Genomic DNA, 17,258 nt, shown 5'->3' with positions numbered 1-17,258 from the left:
TGGACACAAAATCCCAAGGAAGGGGATGGAAGAGTAGCTTCTTCACCAGCGTTTTGTATGCTCCAAGGCCGTGGTGGGCTCCAAGGCCTGTTGGTGGGCTGATTTCAGGTTGGGCAAATCCTTTGAGCCATGGCTGCATTGAGGTTCTGGATGCTTCATTGCACCAGGCCTTTCACTTTGGGGATGTGGTGTGTGGCGTCTGTGACAAACTGAAATACCCAGGAGCAGGAGGCCAAAAAGCTTTGCGCAGAAGCCAACCAGATGTAGTTGAACTTCCACTAGATATGTATGGGGGAAGAAAATAATTCATAGAACAACTTCAGACTAATTTCAAGATCCACATAAAAACGGGCTGGTAACAAGAAGGGTGTAAACAGGGAAACAAGGCTCTAGTGAAATGATCTCAAGTCCGACACAGCCTGCAGGCTGTCAGCTTAATGCCATTGTCTTGCCTCTTGGTGTAAGTTTGTGTAGACCAAACCAAACATTTTACTGATGGGCATGATTGTATGCCTACTGGAAGGTTACAGGGAAAGAAACCGATCACTTTCAATTCATAGTATCAGTGCTGTTTGAAAGTGGACATTTAAATGGGATCTGCTGGGTAATTTCAAAATCTGCCACATCTTCTGTCTTAACTGCAGGAAAGTAAGGAAGCTTTTTGATATGGTAGAGTGGGTTTTCTGTTTTTTGTTTCCCCTTCAGGATTTTTGCCAAAGATGAGATACCAATTTTAAGACTGAAGGGGAAAACTGGGGGAAAAAATACACCATTGTTAATGTGTCCCTAATTCCTGTTTCTATAGCAGTATGAAGATTTCGCACAAGTGATCAAAATAAGCGGCTTCTTCAGTTCTTTGGAGATGACTTGTACCCATATTTCTGTGATCGGAACACGTTACTGCATGTATTTCATACATGTTTTTCCTTATTGTAACCTTTATTCTGTAGTTATTTAATTCCAGGCCTGGCCATGAATCACTGGAACTGGATTTTCTGAGTAATGTCTCTCCGGTCTCTCCATTCTTACGGTATACTGGGCAAAAGAAGCCAGGTCTTGTATAGGCTGCTTGAGCATTAGAAGTCAGCTGTTCGAAAGTCCGTACCAAAGTTTAGACCATTAAAACGCAATATTTTTAAAAATCTGTCATGTAGAGGGATTAACATTCCAAAAATGACCGTTTTTTCTGTCTTTGTGGATAAATTTAGACAGCTAATTTTTTCAGTAGTTGGCTCGGAGAAAATGCTCCCTTCCTCCTCTGGTTTCTGCTCAAAGCTAGGCTTTTCTCCTTGTCTTTCAGAAACGGTATTTTATGCGAAAGATGCTCTAAAAAAGAAGAAAAAAATACATTAAAAAAGGAAGGATTGAATATCGTTTTACAAGGAGAGAAAGAATCTTTTTTTAAAAAAATATTTATCCCACACTTGGCAACCTTCTGCTTGCCCGCATGTGACTGGCCCGGTGCCATCCTTGGCAGAGGCGGATGCCTCGGCCTGCCAGAAGTCTTCCTCTTCTGGCTGCACTCTCCTTCCCTGTGACTGATTGTTTGTTCACCTGATTTTTCTGTTTCAGCGCTGCTGAAGTCATGGCGTCTTGGAGATAAGAGCACTTTGTCTGTCCAAACTGTACAATAGCCGTGATGTCACCACGGAGTCCTTTCAGAGGGCTCGAGCTCTGTGCACGCTTCAAACGGCGCTGAGATATTAAATGTCAGAAAAACTTACTACCACCTCCTTAGTGTTGGAGTGTTCCAAAAGGAACTGCCGTAAATACAAAGAGATGATTTGTTTCTTGCTTTTGGAGAATTGTATGTGAGGGTTTCTCAAGCTTGCTTCGTGTTTGCAAGTTCGGTTCAGCATCTTGGGGATTTTAATTGAGAATGATGAGTCTCTGAGTCAGATTCTCTTGGAAGTCTTCTTGCTCGTTTGTAAGATCATTGCATTTAGTTTTAAATCTCTCTCTTCTGTGTGGCAGGTCTGCATCTGAGCTGCTCAGTAAGCAGGTATCTTGAAATATTTCGCATTTTTTATGAGTGATTATAGTATCTTAATAGTATTTGGAAAATCTGAATTTTGTTGACAAGGAAAACTTTCCTTGTGAAGAAGTCAGAGAGGAGATGAAGCACAGAAGGTCAAAGACACTACTGCTGTTACTTTTGCTCCAGTGAATTTGATTTGTGGCTACCGGTATTCTTGTTGTGTCATTCCTTGAACAGCTGATGATTGTTCAGTATTTTCACTCCCAAATGTAAATAATTGGGCTCTCTGGTCTGGTCAAGCCTCCTTCATCTCTTCAGTAAGATCATGAAGCTGCGTAAGGGTCTGCTCTTCTTGAGGTCTTGCTTTGACTTCCTTCTTCCATGGCTGCACTCCAAGGTCTCTGAAATTTTCCATTATCTCGGTAGCTCCACGTGATGACAATTCAGTATTTCTTGCCCTTGTGGTTGTCAGCAAGGATTTCCCCCCCCCCTTGTGTACAGTCATCAGCCTTCACGATTCAAGGCACTATTGTACCTAGCTTATAAATTCCATCCCGAAATGTCAGCCCACCCTTTGCTTATGTTTGTCTCTAATGTTCTTGCAGACTGAAGTCAACAAGTATTCAAGCATAATGCAGTTGGTTGGGTTTTTTGCAGAAGTGTTTTGGAACCTGCATTTGAAATGTTTGGGTACAGATGCAGCAGCCCAAGGAGCACAATCTGCGTGGGTGGGGGAGAAGGCTGGATGGGGCTGGGTTGTAGGACCAGCCACTGTTATTTAGTAAGGCTTTTTAACAGGGGTAACTTGGAGAGCTGGCAGTTAAGGCAGATAAGAGTTTTTGTTGTTCATAACATATCTTACACACACAAGCTCTTGTTATGGCTCTTCAAAGAAACAGGATACCCGTATTGTCTCCAGGCTGAATGCTTTGCCAACGTTAGCAAGAACGGGACTGAGAGAAAAATGAGGTTGCTGAGCTTTTAAAAAATTATCTTTAAAATGTTTTCAAGAGTTCTTGTTAAAATGGCTGTGATTAAAATATTACTGTAGTTTGGAAAATCTAGTTCACTGATTACCTTTTTCATATGAACTTGTATATCCTTCTTTGCTTCAATTTATATTTCTGCAGACGACAGTCAGCAGATTTATGAAGAGATGCAGGGAATCCTATTTATATACCAGACTATTCATGAGTTGCAGAGGCATTAAAGCAATATGAAAGTGTTTCCCAAGAATGAAATAAACCCGCTCTTTTCCTACTACATTCATCTGAACACTTAATGCAGCAGCCTTTGTTTTTAGCAAATGTCTGTCCAGATGAAAACAAAAATCATGTAGAGCTTCTCCATAAATCTGGTAATGAACTTTGTGGAGGCATGGGGGTGTGTGTTTTTTCTTAGTAGGGCTTTGAACTGGAAATGTAGCTACCACACTAAATCTGAGTTCTGGCACCCACTCAGAACAGCAGTCCATCTGCTAGCAAGACACGCTGCTTTTTTTTTCCTCTTAAATCCCTTAGTAGTTGGCAATGGGAGTAGTACTGTGTACCTTAACGTGCCTGGCTGAGGTGGCAGCTGGGCATGCGTCCCTGCTTTTACACTGGTGAAAGTGACCATCAGTAAAAGATTTTACACCTGTAAATTTATTTTTGGTCAGATGTGGTAGGTATAATTTTTTCTTCTTAAAGAAGAAAAAAACAACAGCATATTAACGCTGTGCATTATTTAGCAGTAATTTCCTCATTGCTGCTCTGGGTTTTACAAATAACTGGCTCTGCAGAAATCATCTCAGTTTGGCCTCTTTCAGTGCATGCAGTGTTTGTGTTGCCTGCGCTGGTGTCTGCCAGAGCATGGCTAGCAGGATGCACAGCAGCCACCTCTTTGCTCTGTTCCCTTGCTCTCACATCTCCCTTCTCCTTTTCCGCCCCAAAAAGCAAATAAGCAGCTGCGGAGCAGCGGGGGCAGCAGACATGCAGCTGGGTTGCAATGGCAGTACAAGAAAGCTGCGGGATGAAGCGGTGTCTTGCATGAATTTAATGAAACTTCCTCTAAAATGCTACTGCTTTGCTGCTTTTCAGGTTTGTGAGGGTCAGAAAAGAGAAATTGCAGTGCAGGACTTCTGTGGGATTTTTATGCTTCCTTAAAAACCTTGTCTTTCCCTGCAGGCTGTGCTCTGTTGCTTCCCTGTTCGCTTTGGGACAGGGACTTCTTCAGTGGTTGTGTGCTTTTTGCTCGGATAGCTCAGTTTCAGTATCTTGTGGTGCTTTGCTTGGATCGTGCTGGAGTTGTACTACTGAAATTTTGTTTTACGTTGTTATTATTGGTACTGTTTTTTAGCGAAGTTAGAAAGTGGAAAACAGTCACTTAATGCAAACCAGATTTCCTATCTGTGTTTGTTTACAGAGCCTCTGGCACACCACTCGGATGGCTAAAAGGCCATACAACGCTGTAATCAAAATGTTGTTGTTACATAAATATAATGCTGCCACTTCGTTTGATGCAACAATAGTGAGATTGTCTGGTGGCGACTCTGCTCTTTGTTCGCTTCTTCCAAGCCAAAAGGCTTTCATGTAAAATGAATGTCTCAATAAATTTGCACCCCATTTTTTTCCTCCCTTACATATTTTGTTCTCTGAACCTGGAATTTGGGGATAAGGCAGAGTTCTGTTACGCTCTTCAGGGGAAAATAGCAGCTCCCTGATTGCACAGTATTTGATGTGTACCATCTGTACTTTATTAAACCTCATTTTGCATACATAAGCAACATTGGGATGCTACATTGGGGTCAACCTAACCATGTGTGCTGCAGTATAGCAATGCTTTATTGTACAAGTGTAATTAAGTTGTTTAAAGGAAGCTTGCTTTCTTGCCAGTAAAAGACCAATTTGAAGTACAAACGGGAAAGATGATAAATGCTTAGAAAGACAATAAGTCAGCACTTAAAAAAAAACACAACACACACACACACACAAAAACACACCATAATATTAGGTCTGTGGAATGGGTTACAGTACTTGGTTGTTTCCATTATCTTTATGGTGATCTTGCTTTCAAAAAAAATATTTTTTTGCATTGGTTCATGTTATAAATTTGGTTGTAGAAAAATATATTTTCAGGAAACTGAAACTGGAAAAAAACAAGTTTGTTAATTTTACAGGAATTGGTTCTTTTGCAGAGCTGCTCCAGAGCCAAGGGAATGAAAGCACAGATTTATACAGATCAGAACTTTTCTTTCATACCACTCCCTGTGTTTAACAGCTCTTACTCACGCTACCTTGCCTTCTGTCTTGCAGTGTGCCCCAGCTCATGTGGCAAGCGAGCCTGTACAGACCAAAATGAGTGTTGCCATCCCGAGTGCTTGGGGAGCTGCACAGCGCCTGACAACAACACCGCTTGCGTGGCCTGCCGCAATTACTACTATGAAGGAGTCTGCATGCCCACCTGCCCTCCCAACACCTACAAATTTGAGGGCTGGCGCTGCGTGACTAAGGAGTTTTGCTCCAAAGTCCCTGCCACCGAAACAAGTGAATATGAGAGGTTTGTGATTCACAATGATGAGTGCATGGCAGAGTGCCCCTCTGGATTCATACGCAACGGGAGCCAAAGGTAATGCAGCTTCTGGAAATCTGTTAGCATGCTTGTTTGTTTGTTTGTTTGTTTTCCCCCCTTTTTTTCTGCAGCAGCCTTGTGATACAAATTGCGTTCAGTAGAAGATATGATTGGGAATTGCATGGCTTCCCAGTAAAGGCTTGCTTAGACACCATTTAAAGGTCTGATTGTCCAGTTGTGTGTGGTCCTGTGCATTGTCAGTTCCTACTAATTCTTCTGAAGGACTTGAGGAGATCAGATCAATACAAGTAGACAGTAAAAAAAAAAAAAAAAAGGCAAGCCAAGGAAGACAGGAGTGGTGACCAGCAGCAGATGATCATTATCACATACAGAGCAAATGCTGGGAGTCACCTTGCATCACATATTATTTGCTTTATCTGTACTTGCATTTTAGGCACATGTGTTCCTTAGTATATTTATTTCTATTTCTCTTTTTTTTCACTGTTTCCAGAAGATAACAATGGTGTTTTAACACCTGTGGTTAAGCAAACAGCCTCAGCTGCCTGCTGACCCTTGGAAGTTACAGACCTCAATAAGTAAGGGGAAAGTCAAGGTGCTAAAATTCTTAGTGCTTCAGTACAATGCTAAAAAGATGTCTTCAAGATCTGAGATGTTGGGCTTTTTGGAGAGTGGTTGTGATGATTCCTGCACTTGCTGTATGTCTATGCCATTCATCCACTCAGTCAAGTACTAAGGCAGTCTCTGGTTTACGTTTGGATGTAAGCAACTTAACACCGTGTTTGCTCAAATCCCAATACTCACCTGAGAAATCTTTCACTTGTTATCTACCTGAGGTTGCAGTACCAGCTGTTGGAAGTGCTTACACTGAAGTGCACGGCCATCCTATCTTATCTCAGTGTTGTGCTCAGCTGCAGAGATTGAAAGGAGCTGTAACCCAAGGCCAGTGAGCGTTTTGTTCCCCAGAGGTGGTGTTAACAAATAGTTGCAAATGGAAAGCATTTCCAGCATTCTTTGTACATGTAGCTGAATGCCTCTTGCTTGTGTCTGCAGCTTTTAGTGGTTTGTGGCATGTTACAGTGCAGGATTTTGAAACAGGATCTTACTACTAAGACAAGGAAGCTTCTTTCTTTTATTGTTTGTGCATGAAAAACTGTTGTTATCAATTTACATGTTTCTTTAAGCCTTAGAAGAGAGTGGTTTCAATTTCTTTTAAATATAATAGCGAGTCCATGTTCATCAGTGTTGGCATCAAAAACTTCAGAGCTGGGTTTGTTTTTTTCTTTCATTTTTTCTGTCTAAAGCAATAATATAGAATAAGTGATAATGAAATATTTATTCTAGCACTTTGATTTGTAAGATAAAAACAAGCTTGAATCAGGAAAGACATTTACCAGAAGGAGTGATCAGAGGGCAAATTTTGTCCACACATGAAGTGTTTAACTTTGAGAAGAGTGTGCCAACAGTGTAACAGCCTTTAAAAAGCTGTTCTAGCCAAAGCCTAGACTAGCCCGAATTCTTGCTCCTTGAATTTGGTCTTTAAGAAGTGCTTATAAATGTCTGTGAATAAAAGAAGTGGCACAAGTAAGCCTGGCAGTCGGATTTCTTTGAGTTGGGGGCAGTACCTGTCTTCATGTTTTCTAGTCATTGGTGGACCTATTCTCTTTTAATCTGTGTAATCCATTTTCGATCTGTTTAGGCTTCTCGTCTGCCTCTCCCAATTCTTGTTGCAGTGAGTTACACAAATTAGTTTTGCCTCGCATGAAGATGCATCCCTTTGTTTGTTTAAACTTGCAGCTTTAATACCTCTTATGTTATGAGAAATAGTGACTAACCGGCTGCTCGCTTTCTCCACGTCACTCAGGACCGTATGCTCCTGCAGTTGTCTTTTCCAAGTTACAACAGCCAGGAGCATGGAATTCACTAGCACTGATCTTGGATCATTGATACACTGAGTTAAGGGCACAAAGGCAGAAAATTTCCTAAAATCTGTAACAGTACTTGCATATCTCTGGTTCTTAGCTGGCCTGGTTTTGGAGGTAGAGCCAGAATTAGCACCAGACTTCACTAGCACTCAGTGCTGTCTGGGTGAATTCGAAGGGTGGCCTTTCTCGTTGTAATTGGAGTAAATGCAGTGGCAGTGGTTTTTGTTTGTTTGTTTGTTTGTTTGTTTTTAACCTGAAGTGCCTTTTGCTCAGAAGGATAACAAAGCCTTTTAGAACTGGCAGACAGCAGGTACGAGTCTACTTCACTGTAAACAGGAGGTATAATGTTCCAGCCTCTCTGGAGTCCCCCAGGCGTATTACATTTATCTGCAGGCCTCTGCAGAAGTACAGTAACTTTCATTCTAGTTTAAAGTATTTTCTTAAACTTCAGATGGAACTGTTTTTCAAAACGGAATTTAAAACTGTCTGAGGACTCAGAGCTGCATGTACTTATTTTCAGTCTCCTTTTCTTTCCTAACAGTATGTTCTGCAGTCCCTGTGAAGGGCCATGCCCCAAAATTTGTGAGGACGGGAAAACGAAGACCATTGACTCTGTCACATCAGCACAAATGTTGCAGGGATGCACAATTCTCAAGGGGAATTTGCTGATTAACATCCGTCGTGGAAGTAAGTGATTGCCCTGTCTTTATGAACCTCTGATAAGGCTGCTTTTAATATTTTCCTTTTGTCAGCATAATGATAGGAACATTAAAAACTCTGAACTCTTTGGTTTCCATCCCATAGCAGTGCTCCTGTTTGGTTTGGCCTATTATAGCACCATTCTCCAACATGCTAATGGAATAGGTATTCGACTACCAACTATGAAGTAGGGAAAGCTGGCATTTTTTTAATTATTATTATTATTTTTGGAAAGGCAGAGAGCTGGGATTAGGCAGGGAGATGAGCAATAGTCCCCAAGGAATAATAAAGGCCTGAGAAGGTGGAAAAGTGGAAAAGCCTTGCAGCTGGGTAAGTAAACAAAAGTTCTCTGCAAGTAGGGCATGGCCCTGTGAGACAGGGAATAGCCTTAGTTTGTAAAGCAAGGTGTGGTGTCTTGCTAAAACATGTAATCAACGGCTCTGAAAACTTGTATGGAGCCTAGCACGGCGCCTCTGGATGGTTGTTGTTGGTGAGCTGGCCATCTGGGCTGCATGTCCTGAACAAGTTCAGATTCCATTTGTCAGGTGATTCATCAGCCAGGGAAGTGTTGACAGTTGATGAGTTTTAAAAACAAATGAAAAGAAAAACCAAACCAACGCAAAAAATGTGAAAAACATTGTTAGTTTTTGTTGGAAACGTATCTCCCTATGGAAGGTGCTTTTTGGTTTCATGAATATGGTTGAAAGACTCAGATACGCATGATTCCCTTCCTCTTGCTGAATAAAAACTGTGGTTTAGAAACAGCAGTGCGTGGATTATTTCACTCATGGTCCCACTGATGCTAGTGAATTCTTCACTATGAGAGATTTTCAAGTTAGGTGGAGCAAAGTGGGAGAGTTATTTAAGTATTATCTAAGAGCGTTGAAGAGCATCTACTTTGTCCCAGCCCATTTGGTGTAGGAACCAGCCATTGGTATTTGTACTTCCCAGTGATGTGGTAAGACCTCAATTCATGATAGCAGACTTACCCCACAGCAGCATCTCCCATCCTGAGTGCTTCTTAAAAACATCCCCTTACAACTGCAGCATAACTCAGCAGCATGATAACAGCAGGCAAGGACTACAGACCTTGAACTTGGTGAAGGATGCGGTGTTGCAGACCTAGGAAAGGACAGTACAGGTCCGAGGGAGAAGGCACTACTGCAGAGTGGAGCTTGCTCTGAAGAGGTTTTAACAACTTATTAGAGACAATCACCTTCAGTATGCTGCATGGAAAATGTTCTGTGGCATGAGGACATCCTCATGGTTTTGTGTTTGTTTCATAGAGTTCCCAGTTTTGTAGCCAAAGCTTTCTAGGTCATTGAAATAAGTGCTTTATGCCGCCCTGGAGACCAGTAGCGTACCTCTAGGTCTTTATCTTCAGTCTTACTCTCCATTTTCCATTGGAGCTTTCTGTCCTAGTCTTGCTCTGAAGCTGAAGAGCAATTCCAGTCGTATGGATGTACACATTTATACCAGGGTCTTTTATGCCCTGCCAGAACATAGGCTCAATACTTGGTGCTGGCTTTAGAGCACAGTATCCATGGGAAAAAACAGGTATCCTGGTATGCAAAAGGTAAGAGTGGTTTTCCAGCGTTGCTCTGTCTTTCTTTTGGCCTTTCAACAGTCTGTCTGCGCAGATAACTGCTACTGTAGGAGCAATACTACTACTCGTTTGCATTTGTTGCTTTTGAACATATTTTACTGAACTGATAGTTAAGTAGAATGCTGATAAAAGCTATGAGCTCTGGAATAATAAAGCTACGTTTTTCTTAATATAGATAACATCGCTTCAGAACTGGAGAATTTTATGGGCCTGATTGAGACAGTAACAGGGTACGTGAAGATTCGCCATTCCCATGCATTAGTCTCCCTGTCTTTCTTGAAGAACCTGCGGTATATTCTGGGAGAGGAACAAGTGGACGGGTAAGTATTCAGATATTTGTAGATGTAATTTTACTTCAGCAGAAAACCACAGACTAATTCTCCTAACGAACATTCATGTACCATTTATAGAATCTTCTCTTCCACTAATAAGCAGTGTTTTTCTCCCAGTGAACACCATTGCACAGCCTTTGCTTGTTTGGATTACTATCCAAGCCAGCATATTAAATTGAGCGTATTAGGAGTATTTTCATGATAACTTTGCTGTTGCTTTTCACTTTAGCAAGCACTTTTCCTAGGGAGATTCTTCACATTGATCAAGAGTTTCCTTTTTTTCTTTTTTGCTCTATTTCATTGAGAAAGGAGCAGCTTCAGAAACAATTGAATTTCTTCACAATTTGTTACGGTTGGCTTTTAGCAGAGTTTTATGGAGAATGTCAGCCGAAAAGAAATCTGAACTTCACTAACCAGGGTGTGCAATTGAAAGCGACCAGACTAGTATGAAATAGTTTGCAAGTTGCAGTTGTTTGCAATTCCTTAAAATACTAATATGAAATTAATTATCTATCAAGCAGAAAATAGCTTGTTCAGGAAGAGTAAAGTTGATCCCCTGAAATGGTCGCTGTGGGTTATTTTGCTGCTGTAATGTATATATAATGTGTGATACTTCTGGTACTTCACATTCTATATAACTCCTGTTTTCCCATGATGGTAGTTGGTAGCAGAGACAACAGTTTTTATCTCCTCAGAACTTGCGGCACTGAGGTGTGCTGATGTTCCTGCAACAAACTGCCTCGCTCGTTCTCAAGTACGAGAATCAAGTAGCAACCCAAGCTTAAAATGGTATTCTGTGGGAGAAGTAAGTCTCTGTCAGTAATGAGAGTGCTATTAAATGAAGAATTTTGGGAAACCGTATAGGAAAAGGTGGTGGGAAGGTCATGGGAAAGGTTGCTTGTGTCTGATTTATCTGCCCCGACAGGATAAAGTTACAGCATGAGGGATTCATCGCAACCTCCCTCTTTCTCTCAGGCTAGTCTTTGGTCAGCCTTGAATTCTTCAAATTCCACCATCTGACAGAGCAAGTTAAAGGGCAGCTCTTCATCCTGCACTTGAAAAGCACACTGTCTTTTTCAGTAAGAACATTGGCTCTATGGAAAAGCTTGTTTCTAATTGCAAATCCTAGAGGCTTGTCACTGCTGAGCACAAGGCTCATTCAGCCCACTTACGATGTGGTGTGCTCTAACAGATACTCCAATTACACGTTTGTCTTTTCTTCTGTACCTCTCGCTCTCTCTCTCTCTTGCGCTCCTTAAATTTGAGTTCAGCTTTGGGTTTTAAGTAGTAATTATGTTTCTGGTACCTTGTATGTTGGCAAGCAGAGCTGATAGGAAGAGAAGTGGCAGGTTTTTAAATCTGATTCCCAAACAGAAAAGGAAGTGGTGCAGCTTTGAAGAGGAAAATGGGGCTGAGTGGGATTACCTGAGCTAAATTTTGCCCGTGCTTGGAAATGACTGCAGTTACATGCCTCTTTCGCTTTCTGTGGAAGATGCCTAGCATAATTTAGGCATTACCACAACCTAAATAACATTTCCAAAAATGTTTAGATGAAAGTAGATACCTGGCAAGAAGGAAGTGAGCTTGAACAAGAACTTTGGCATAGCCATGAACAGCAGGGAATGGATCTTAACCTAGGAAGTACTGGTCTGCTTGAACAATAGTTGTTTATGCCAGTGTTGCCTTGGGGGGTGAGAAAGAGGTTAAATTAAGAACCATTACTGTAGTTGTTCATTACATGACTGTCCCCCGCTGCACCATCACTTTTTTATTGAACAGGACTGAAAAAAACACTGCTTCAGTATTTCTTCCTTATTCAGTTACTGGTGCCTGCCTTGTTTGTCACAGAACATGAGAAGCTTAGAGGGAATTTAATTTCTTCAGTTGTTTCCAGGGTATTCATTACCTCTTTGGAACAACGCATCAGTAGTGAATGTGCTCCCACTGCAAGGAAAGAATTCCCCTTTACAGATTGGGAAGCTGAAACGGAGATGTGCTGGAAGGGTCTCGGTGTCCACTGTAGGATTTGGATTCCTGGTCTGGTGCTCGCTCTGCCTGGCAGTTCTGTGCTCTGCCAAGGTGCTGTGTGCTCGTTGCCATCTCCGATGTCAGCTGCCCTGCGAGTAGATGGCACATGGACAGCACGTCTCCCAGTGTCTCCAGGCTGGGTACCTGGAAAACAAGCAATTGTTGGGCTTCAGGAACAAGTAAGGAGATGATTGCCAAGGCATGACTGTTCCCTGCCGTGCTATTGTATACACATTGGCTCTGTTCTCATCAGCCCTTCATGGGTCGCACTGTGCCACAGGTATGGAACATGTCCCAAGTTCACAGGCAGCTGCTTAGGCAGTGTTTTGTGTGTGTAAAGTGATCAGCATTTTCCTTTTTGCATGTCTTACACTGGTTGATGTTCCAGCTCTGCAGTGGGATTTCCTTCTCTCTCTTCATTGTAGCACAGAAATGGACAGCTTCTCTTCTGGATGTCCCACAGGTTGCTTGTCTTGTTCCAGGCCTGTCAGGCTCTGTCTGCTGTAAACCTGGTTTTCTGTAGCCAGCTCATCCACTGCAGTTACTAGTCCTCTGCCGGTTCTTTTTCCCTTTTTGGTGCAAGTCCCTTGCCTTCACAGATCACACACTGCCACTTTTTTTTTTAGCAGCCAACTTGTATGTTCGGTACCCCTTTCAGGAACTTTTTGTGTCATTAATGCAAGCTGTGGAGGGGGATAAAGGGTGAGTAAAAGCTTGTTTTAACACTTACTACCCCTCTCTCCTTTTGGGGTGGATGTAGTGTTCCGCATCATTGCTTTACGATGCGTGCATGTGGACAGATGGAGCATTGCGTGCAGATACGGAGCGTGGAGCAGGTTTTTAATGTATGCAGTCAATAATTAAGTAGCTGTGGGTGCTCTGCAATTGGGAATACATGTCCTGTTGTGGGAATGCTCTCCTGTGGGTGTGCAGGTTGCCTTGAGGCTTTTTTGTGGCACAGCCTGCAAACAGCTGTGCTTCCTACTTCTGTTCGGAGGTTTAGCCTGTCCTTCAGGCCATGCTCTCCAGTCATTCACATAGGTACAGTCTCTAGGGTTTGACTGGCAGTGCTTTGTTTTCCTACACTGAATCTTCTATTCTTTCCATCCTATCTTCCTTGGCATCCCTATTTTTTTCCACAGCTGCTGGAGCCAAAGTCTGATATAATCTTTATTTATAACTTTATTTATAACCTAAGCCCTAAGTGCACTCCAGTTGCCCTCTGTTCCACCTTTCGAGCCACGCAGCATTGCACATCTCCTGTGACTGGCACTGGGTGTAGCATTCCAAGTGTGGTTTCCCTGGTGCTTTGATTGGTGCCAGAATAACTTCCCCTAATTTATACTTTCAGTGTATATAGGAGCTCTTAGGACTTGTTTGCCTTCCCTGACTGTTGCTCAAACTTGTGCTTTAAATGCTGTAAAGCTTTAAAAGTATGATCCACAGAAATTCCAGGCCATGGCCCACTCAGTGTGCAGTTGTGTGAAGCACCAGCGTGTGCTCGATTTGCCCTGTTTATTCGCCTCTCTTGAAAGCTTAGCCACATTGCTTTAATACAGGAATTATCTCTAGTGTCTAAAGCATAATTGCCACAGTTGTGAGCAGGAGACAAGCTAGGCTGTTATTAAATATTTAAGATGGTTTCTGTAGTCGTGGAGCCACACCTCTGTTTATTGCATTAAATCCAAGTCCAGCTTTTTGGGTCTTTGCTGAAAAGCTTAGTTGCCATCGCTTAATCACACGCTAATTATAGTGAAGTGTCATCTTTTCAGCAGCACACAAAGAGCTGCAGGGATTTTAGTCATCTGTAACAAAGTAATAGGTGTCTGAAATAAACACGCTTTTTGGTGCTATCTGTTGAATCCCACATGCGGTGTAGCATCATCGTTCTCTCCTGGCAAGATGCATTTAACACCTATATCTATGTGCTCCCTTTTCAACTGCGTTAGTCACTGGAGCACATTCTTCTCAGCTTCTGACTGCAGTGGTACCAGGTGTATCAACTTTATTAGTAATCATGTCATGGATATTTAGGGGACACTTGGAAATAGGATAAACCTCTTCCTTCTCATGTTCTGAAAACACACTGAGCGTTTTGGTATGTTACAAGAAAACTGCAACTGTGCAAAAACTGTGTTGCGTGTAAATAGCAACCAGAATGCAGTTTTCATGTCAGGTTGTACGAGGAAGGAATTAATGCTGGATTTTATTTGGAACAGTGGAAGGAAAACAATAAATGAGTAGTCAGCTTCTTATGAACCCCATGGTTTGTCTGCCATGTTACCCTGACTGTAACTCTCTAGTTAAAATGATGCACAGAAAGTGTAGTTTTAACTACGCACTATAAGTGTGTTGATACGGACTTACCAGTGCAAAATGGCTTACACGGATTGCAAGTATTTATTTTACTAGTAATGGATTTTGTGTTTATAAATTGTGTTGGTAGGACTTCCAACAGAATAACAAACACTGCCGTGATAGGTTGTTTTGATATAGGTTCATCAGCTACGCAAACCTTTAACTCATTTCCTGATTGTGCATTCCTGGTCCTGCTATCTGAAAATGTGTTTTTGCAGGTGTTGTCTTACTGCTGATGTAGAGTCTCTTCTCTTGTTTTTACTGTACCTGTTTTTTTTTTTTGTTTGTTTGTTTTTGCATTCAGCACAGTGAAGTGGCACCAGGAATTCCTGTATGATACGATTAACACACGTAACTTTGCATTTAATGTCTGTGGAAGTAAAGCATGTTCAGATTCTTCTACAGCTGTGTCTAGGGAGCGGGCTCAGCACATGCTGCTGCCGCCTGTGTTGTTAGTTCTGTACTTTGAAGTGTGGCTCCTGCACTGTGCAGTCCATGCAACTGTTCACTGTCAGGTTTTGATGTATAGGCGCAACTGTACTTGGCACAACGTAGGAAATCTTTATTGGGCCAAAAGGTAAACTAAGACACAGAGGCAAGGAAGCCTCGCTATGCAAACTCTTACAGTTGCTTTTGTAAACATAAGCAAGACAGCTGTGTTCACTATTTTGTCATCAGGACTGCAGCATGCTTTTCCTCCCATAAGGTATACGCAGTTACTGCTTCCCATTTGCCACAAAATGGAAAATCTATTGTAGAGATCTGCTGTCCAGGGGAAGTGAATTTATATTCTTTGTAGCGGCTTCCATATTTATTCATTATTAAAACACATGTTGGAATGGGATTTACACGGTGTGGTGTCAGCTTTGGAGTCCTGTGGAAGTCATTTCCCTGCCCTCTGACCAAAGTGAGCGTTCAGAGAAATCTTGCTCCATGGGAGAGAAGAAAACATTTACTCTGCTGAATAGCAATTTAAAGTAATGAGAGGAAATAAAGTCTTTTAAAGTTTGCTTTTATTAAGGTATTCTTGGTGGGAATTGGCTATGAATTAAAACTAATATTTTTCCTTCAAAAACTTCCTTCTAGGAATTATTCTTTTTATGTGCTTGATAACCACAATCTTCAGCAGCTGTGGGACTGGAACCATCATAACTTGACGATCAAGGAGGGGAAAATGTACTTTGCATTTAATCCTAAACTGTGTGTTTCTGAGATCTACCGTATGGAGGAAGTTTCAGGAACCAAAGGGCGACAGAGCAAAGGAGATATAAATCCAAGGAACAATGGGGAGAGAGCCTCTTGTAAGTTCAAACAGCCACCCACACCACATGGCCATGTTGCTGATGGTTACAACATGTAGAGGTTAGACACTACAGTGGGCTTTCTGTAACAAATGTTTGAAGAAAACGACTTTCAGAATCACTTTTTTTTTTTTTTGGTGACAGCAGCATCCTATAACAATAGGAACATACTTGGGATATGAGAAATAAAATCTTGTTTTTGATATAGCCAATGAAGAACATGTTTTTTTCTGTTTCCTTTGCAGATTTACATCATTGTTGGTATTTTCCTTGCTCAGATACCTATTCTTTCTTGATATTAAGGAGGCTGCTGAAATAACAACTCCACAGACTCCAAAATAAACCATTTACATTACATTGAAGCTTCTTTTCAGCTCTGGTCAAATATTGCATCATGTTGTTAGAAATGCTTGCTGTAAACTCAGTTTTCTGTGCTGTATTTTCAAATTATTTGCTTTTTATTTGAGAATTGTTTGTAGTGTTCTACAGTATGCTTAAACTTCAGTGTCTCTCCATTTAATTTTGGATTCTGCAGTAGCCAAAATTATTTGAAAGTCTTCTGTAGACTTTGGTGGTCTTCACATCAGGTGTCCAGGTGTAACCAACACATTTAAAAGCAGTCTCTCATGTAGGAATTAAGAAGACAGAACACTTACAAATTGGACCTCAGACTCTTAGAACTGACAGTGCATTTTTCTTTGGTCTATTTGTGGTGTTCTTGGAGCTGAGTAAATTAAAATGTATCTTGCGTATAAGTCAAGTCCCCTTGTTCTGGATGGTGTTTACAAAACTAGGACACGTACTCTGCTGAATGTCTCTTTAGGCATGATGCAGAAATGCAGATGGCATAGATCCTTGTTGTAAGCACACTCCATTCTTTGCACATTCAATAGAGTAAAGGCTTGCAGTCCTGGAGGAGTTACAGACACACAGCCAGTCCTTACTACCACTGAGGCTAGTGCCAGCCGCTGCCTGTTTTTTTAAAAAAAAAAACATTACAGAAAGCTTTCTGACTCTGAAAAGGGGAAAAGAATCAACAAAAGCTAAACTGCCTTTGAAAAGATAGCACCAATAGTGCCAGTGTACATGAGGGTGAAACGTCCTTTATTTTTTCAGAGGCGTCTATGGAACATTAGAAACTCACAGTTGACACTTAGAACACTATTTTTTCATCCAAGAATTAAATTTTTAAAATGCTATTTTGTTTTGGATTGGAAAACTCAGTGAGTTGGTAGTAGGAAGCTGTTCGTTTCCAAGCTGGCAGCTTTCATTCAGCTCTGTTCAGTAGAGTAGCTGGAAGCTGCTGCCATCAAATGGCTGTGCAGTATATGAAGTGAGTTTTGGAGTTCTTGGTCCAGCCTGCAATGAATAGGAATGTCAACTCCTTTATCCTTTCTATCTTGTCCATTCTCCAGAAAAACAGATTGTAATCATCAAAAATGGTCTTGGAAAGTGAGAATGGAG

General features: G+C 41.5%; 1 protein-coding gene across 3 annotated transcripts in view; it reads left to right on the top strand.

Moving 5' to 3' along the window:
* The window catches only part of IGF1R (insulin like growth factor 1 receptor), a 175,824-nt gene that overhangs the window by 121,511 nt on the left and 37,055 nt on the right, over positions 1 to 17,258 (top strand). For all 3 annotated transcript variants that reach the window (XM_038185039.2, XM_027466223.3, XM_072043315.1), the window contains exons 3-6: positions 5,272 to 5,584; positions 8,012 to 8,157; positions 9,951 to 10,095; positions 15,580 to 15,794. In XM_038185039.2, coding sequence (XP_038040967.1) covers positions 5,272 to 5,584; positions 8,012 to 8,157; positions 9,951 to 10,095; positions 15,580 to 15,794 — 819 coding nt within the window. The remainder of the gene's footprint in view (positions 1 to 5,271; positions 5,585 to 8,011; positions 8,158 to 9,950; positions 10,096 to 15,579; positions 15,795 to 17,258) is intronic.

Source organism: Anas platyrhynchos, chromosome 11 (genome assembly GCF_047663525.1).
Source record: "Anas platyrhynchos isolate ZD024472 breed Pekin duck chromosome 11, IASCAAS_PekinDuck_T2T, whole genome shotgun sequence".
In the NCBI taxonomy this organism is placed as follows: domain Eukaryota; kingdom Metazoa; phylum Chordata; class Aves; order Anseriformes; family Anatidae; genus Anas; species Anas platyrhynchos.
The sequence above is the reverse complement of the archived record's forward strand: the minus strand, read 5'-3'. Positions and strand labels throughout refer to the sequence as shown.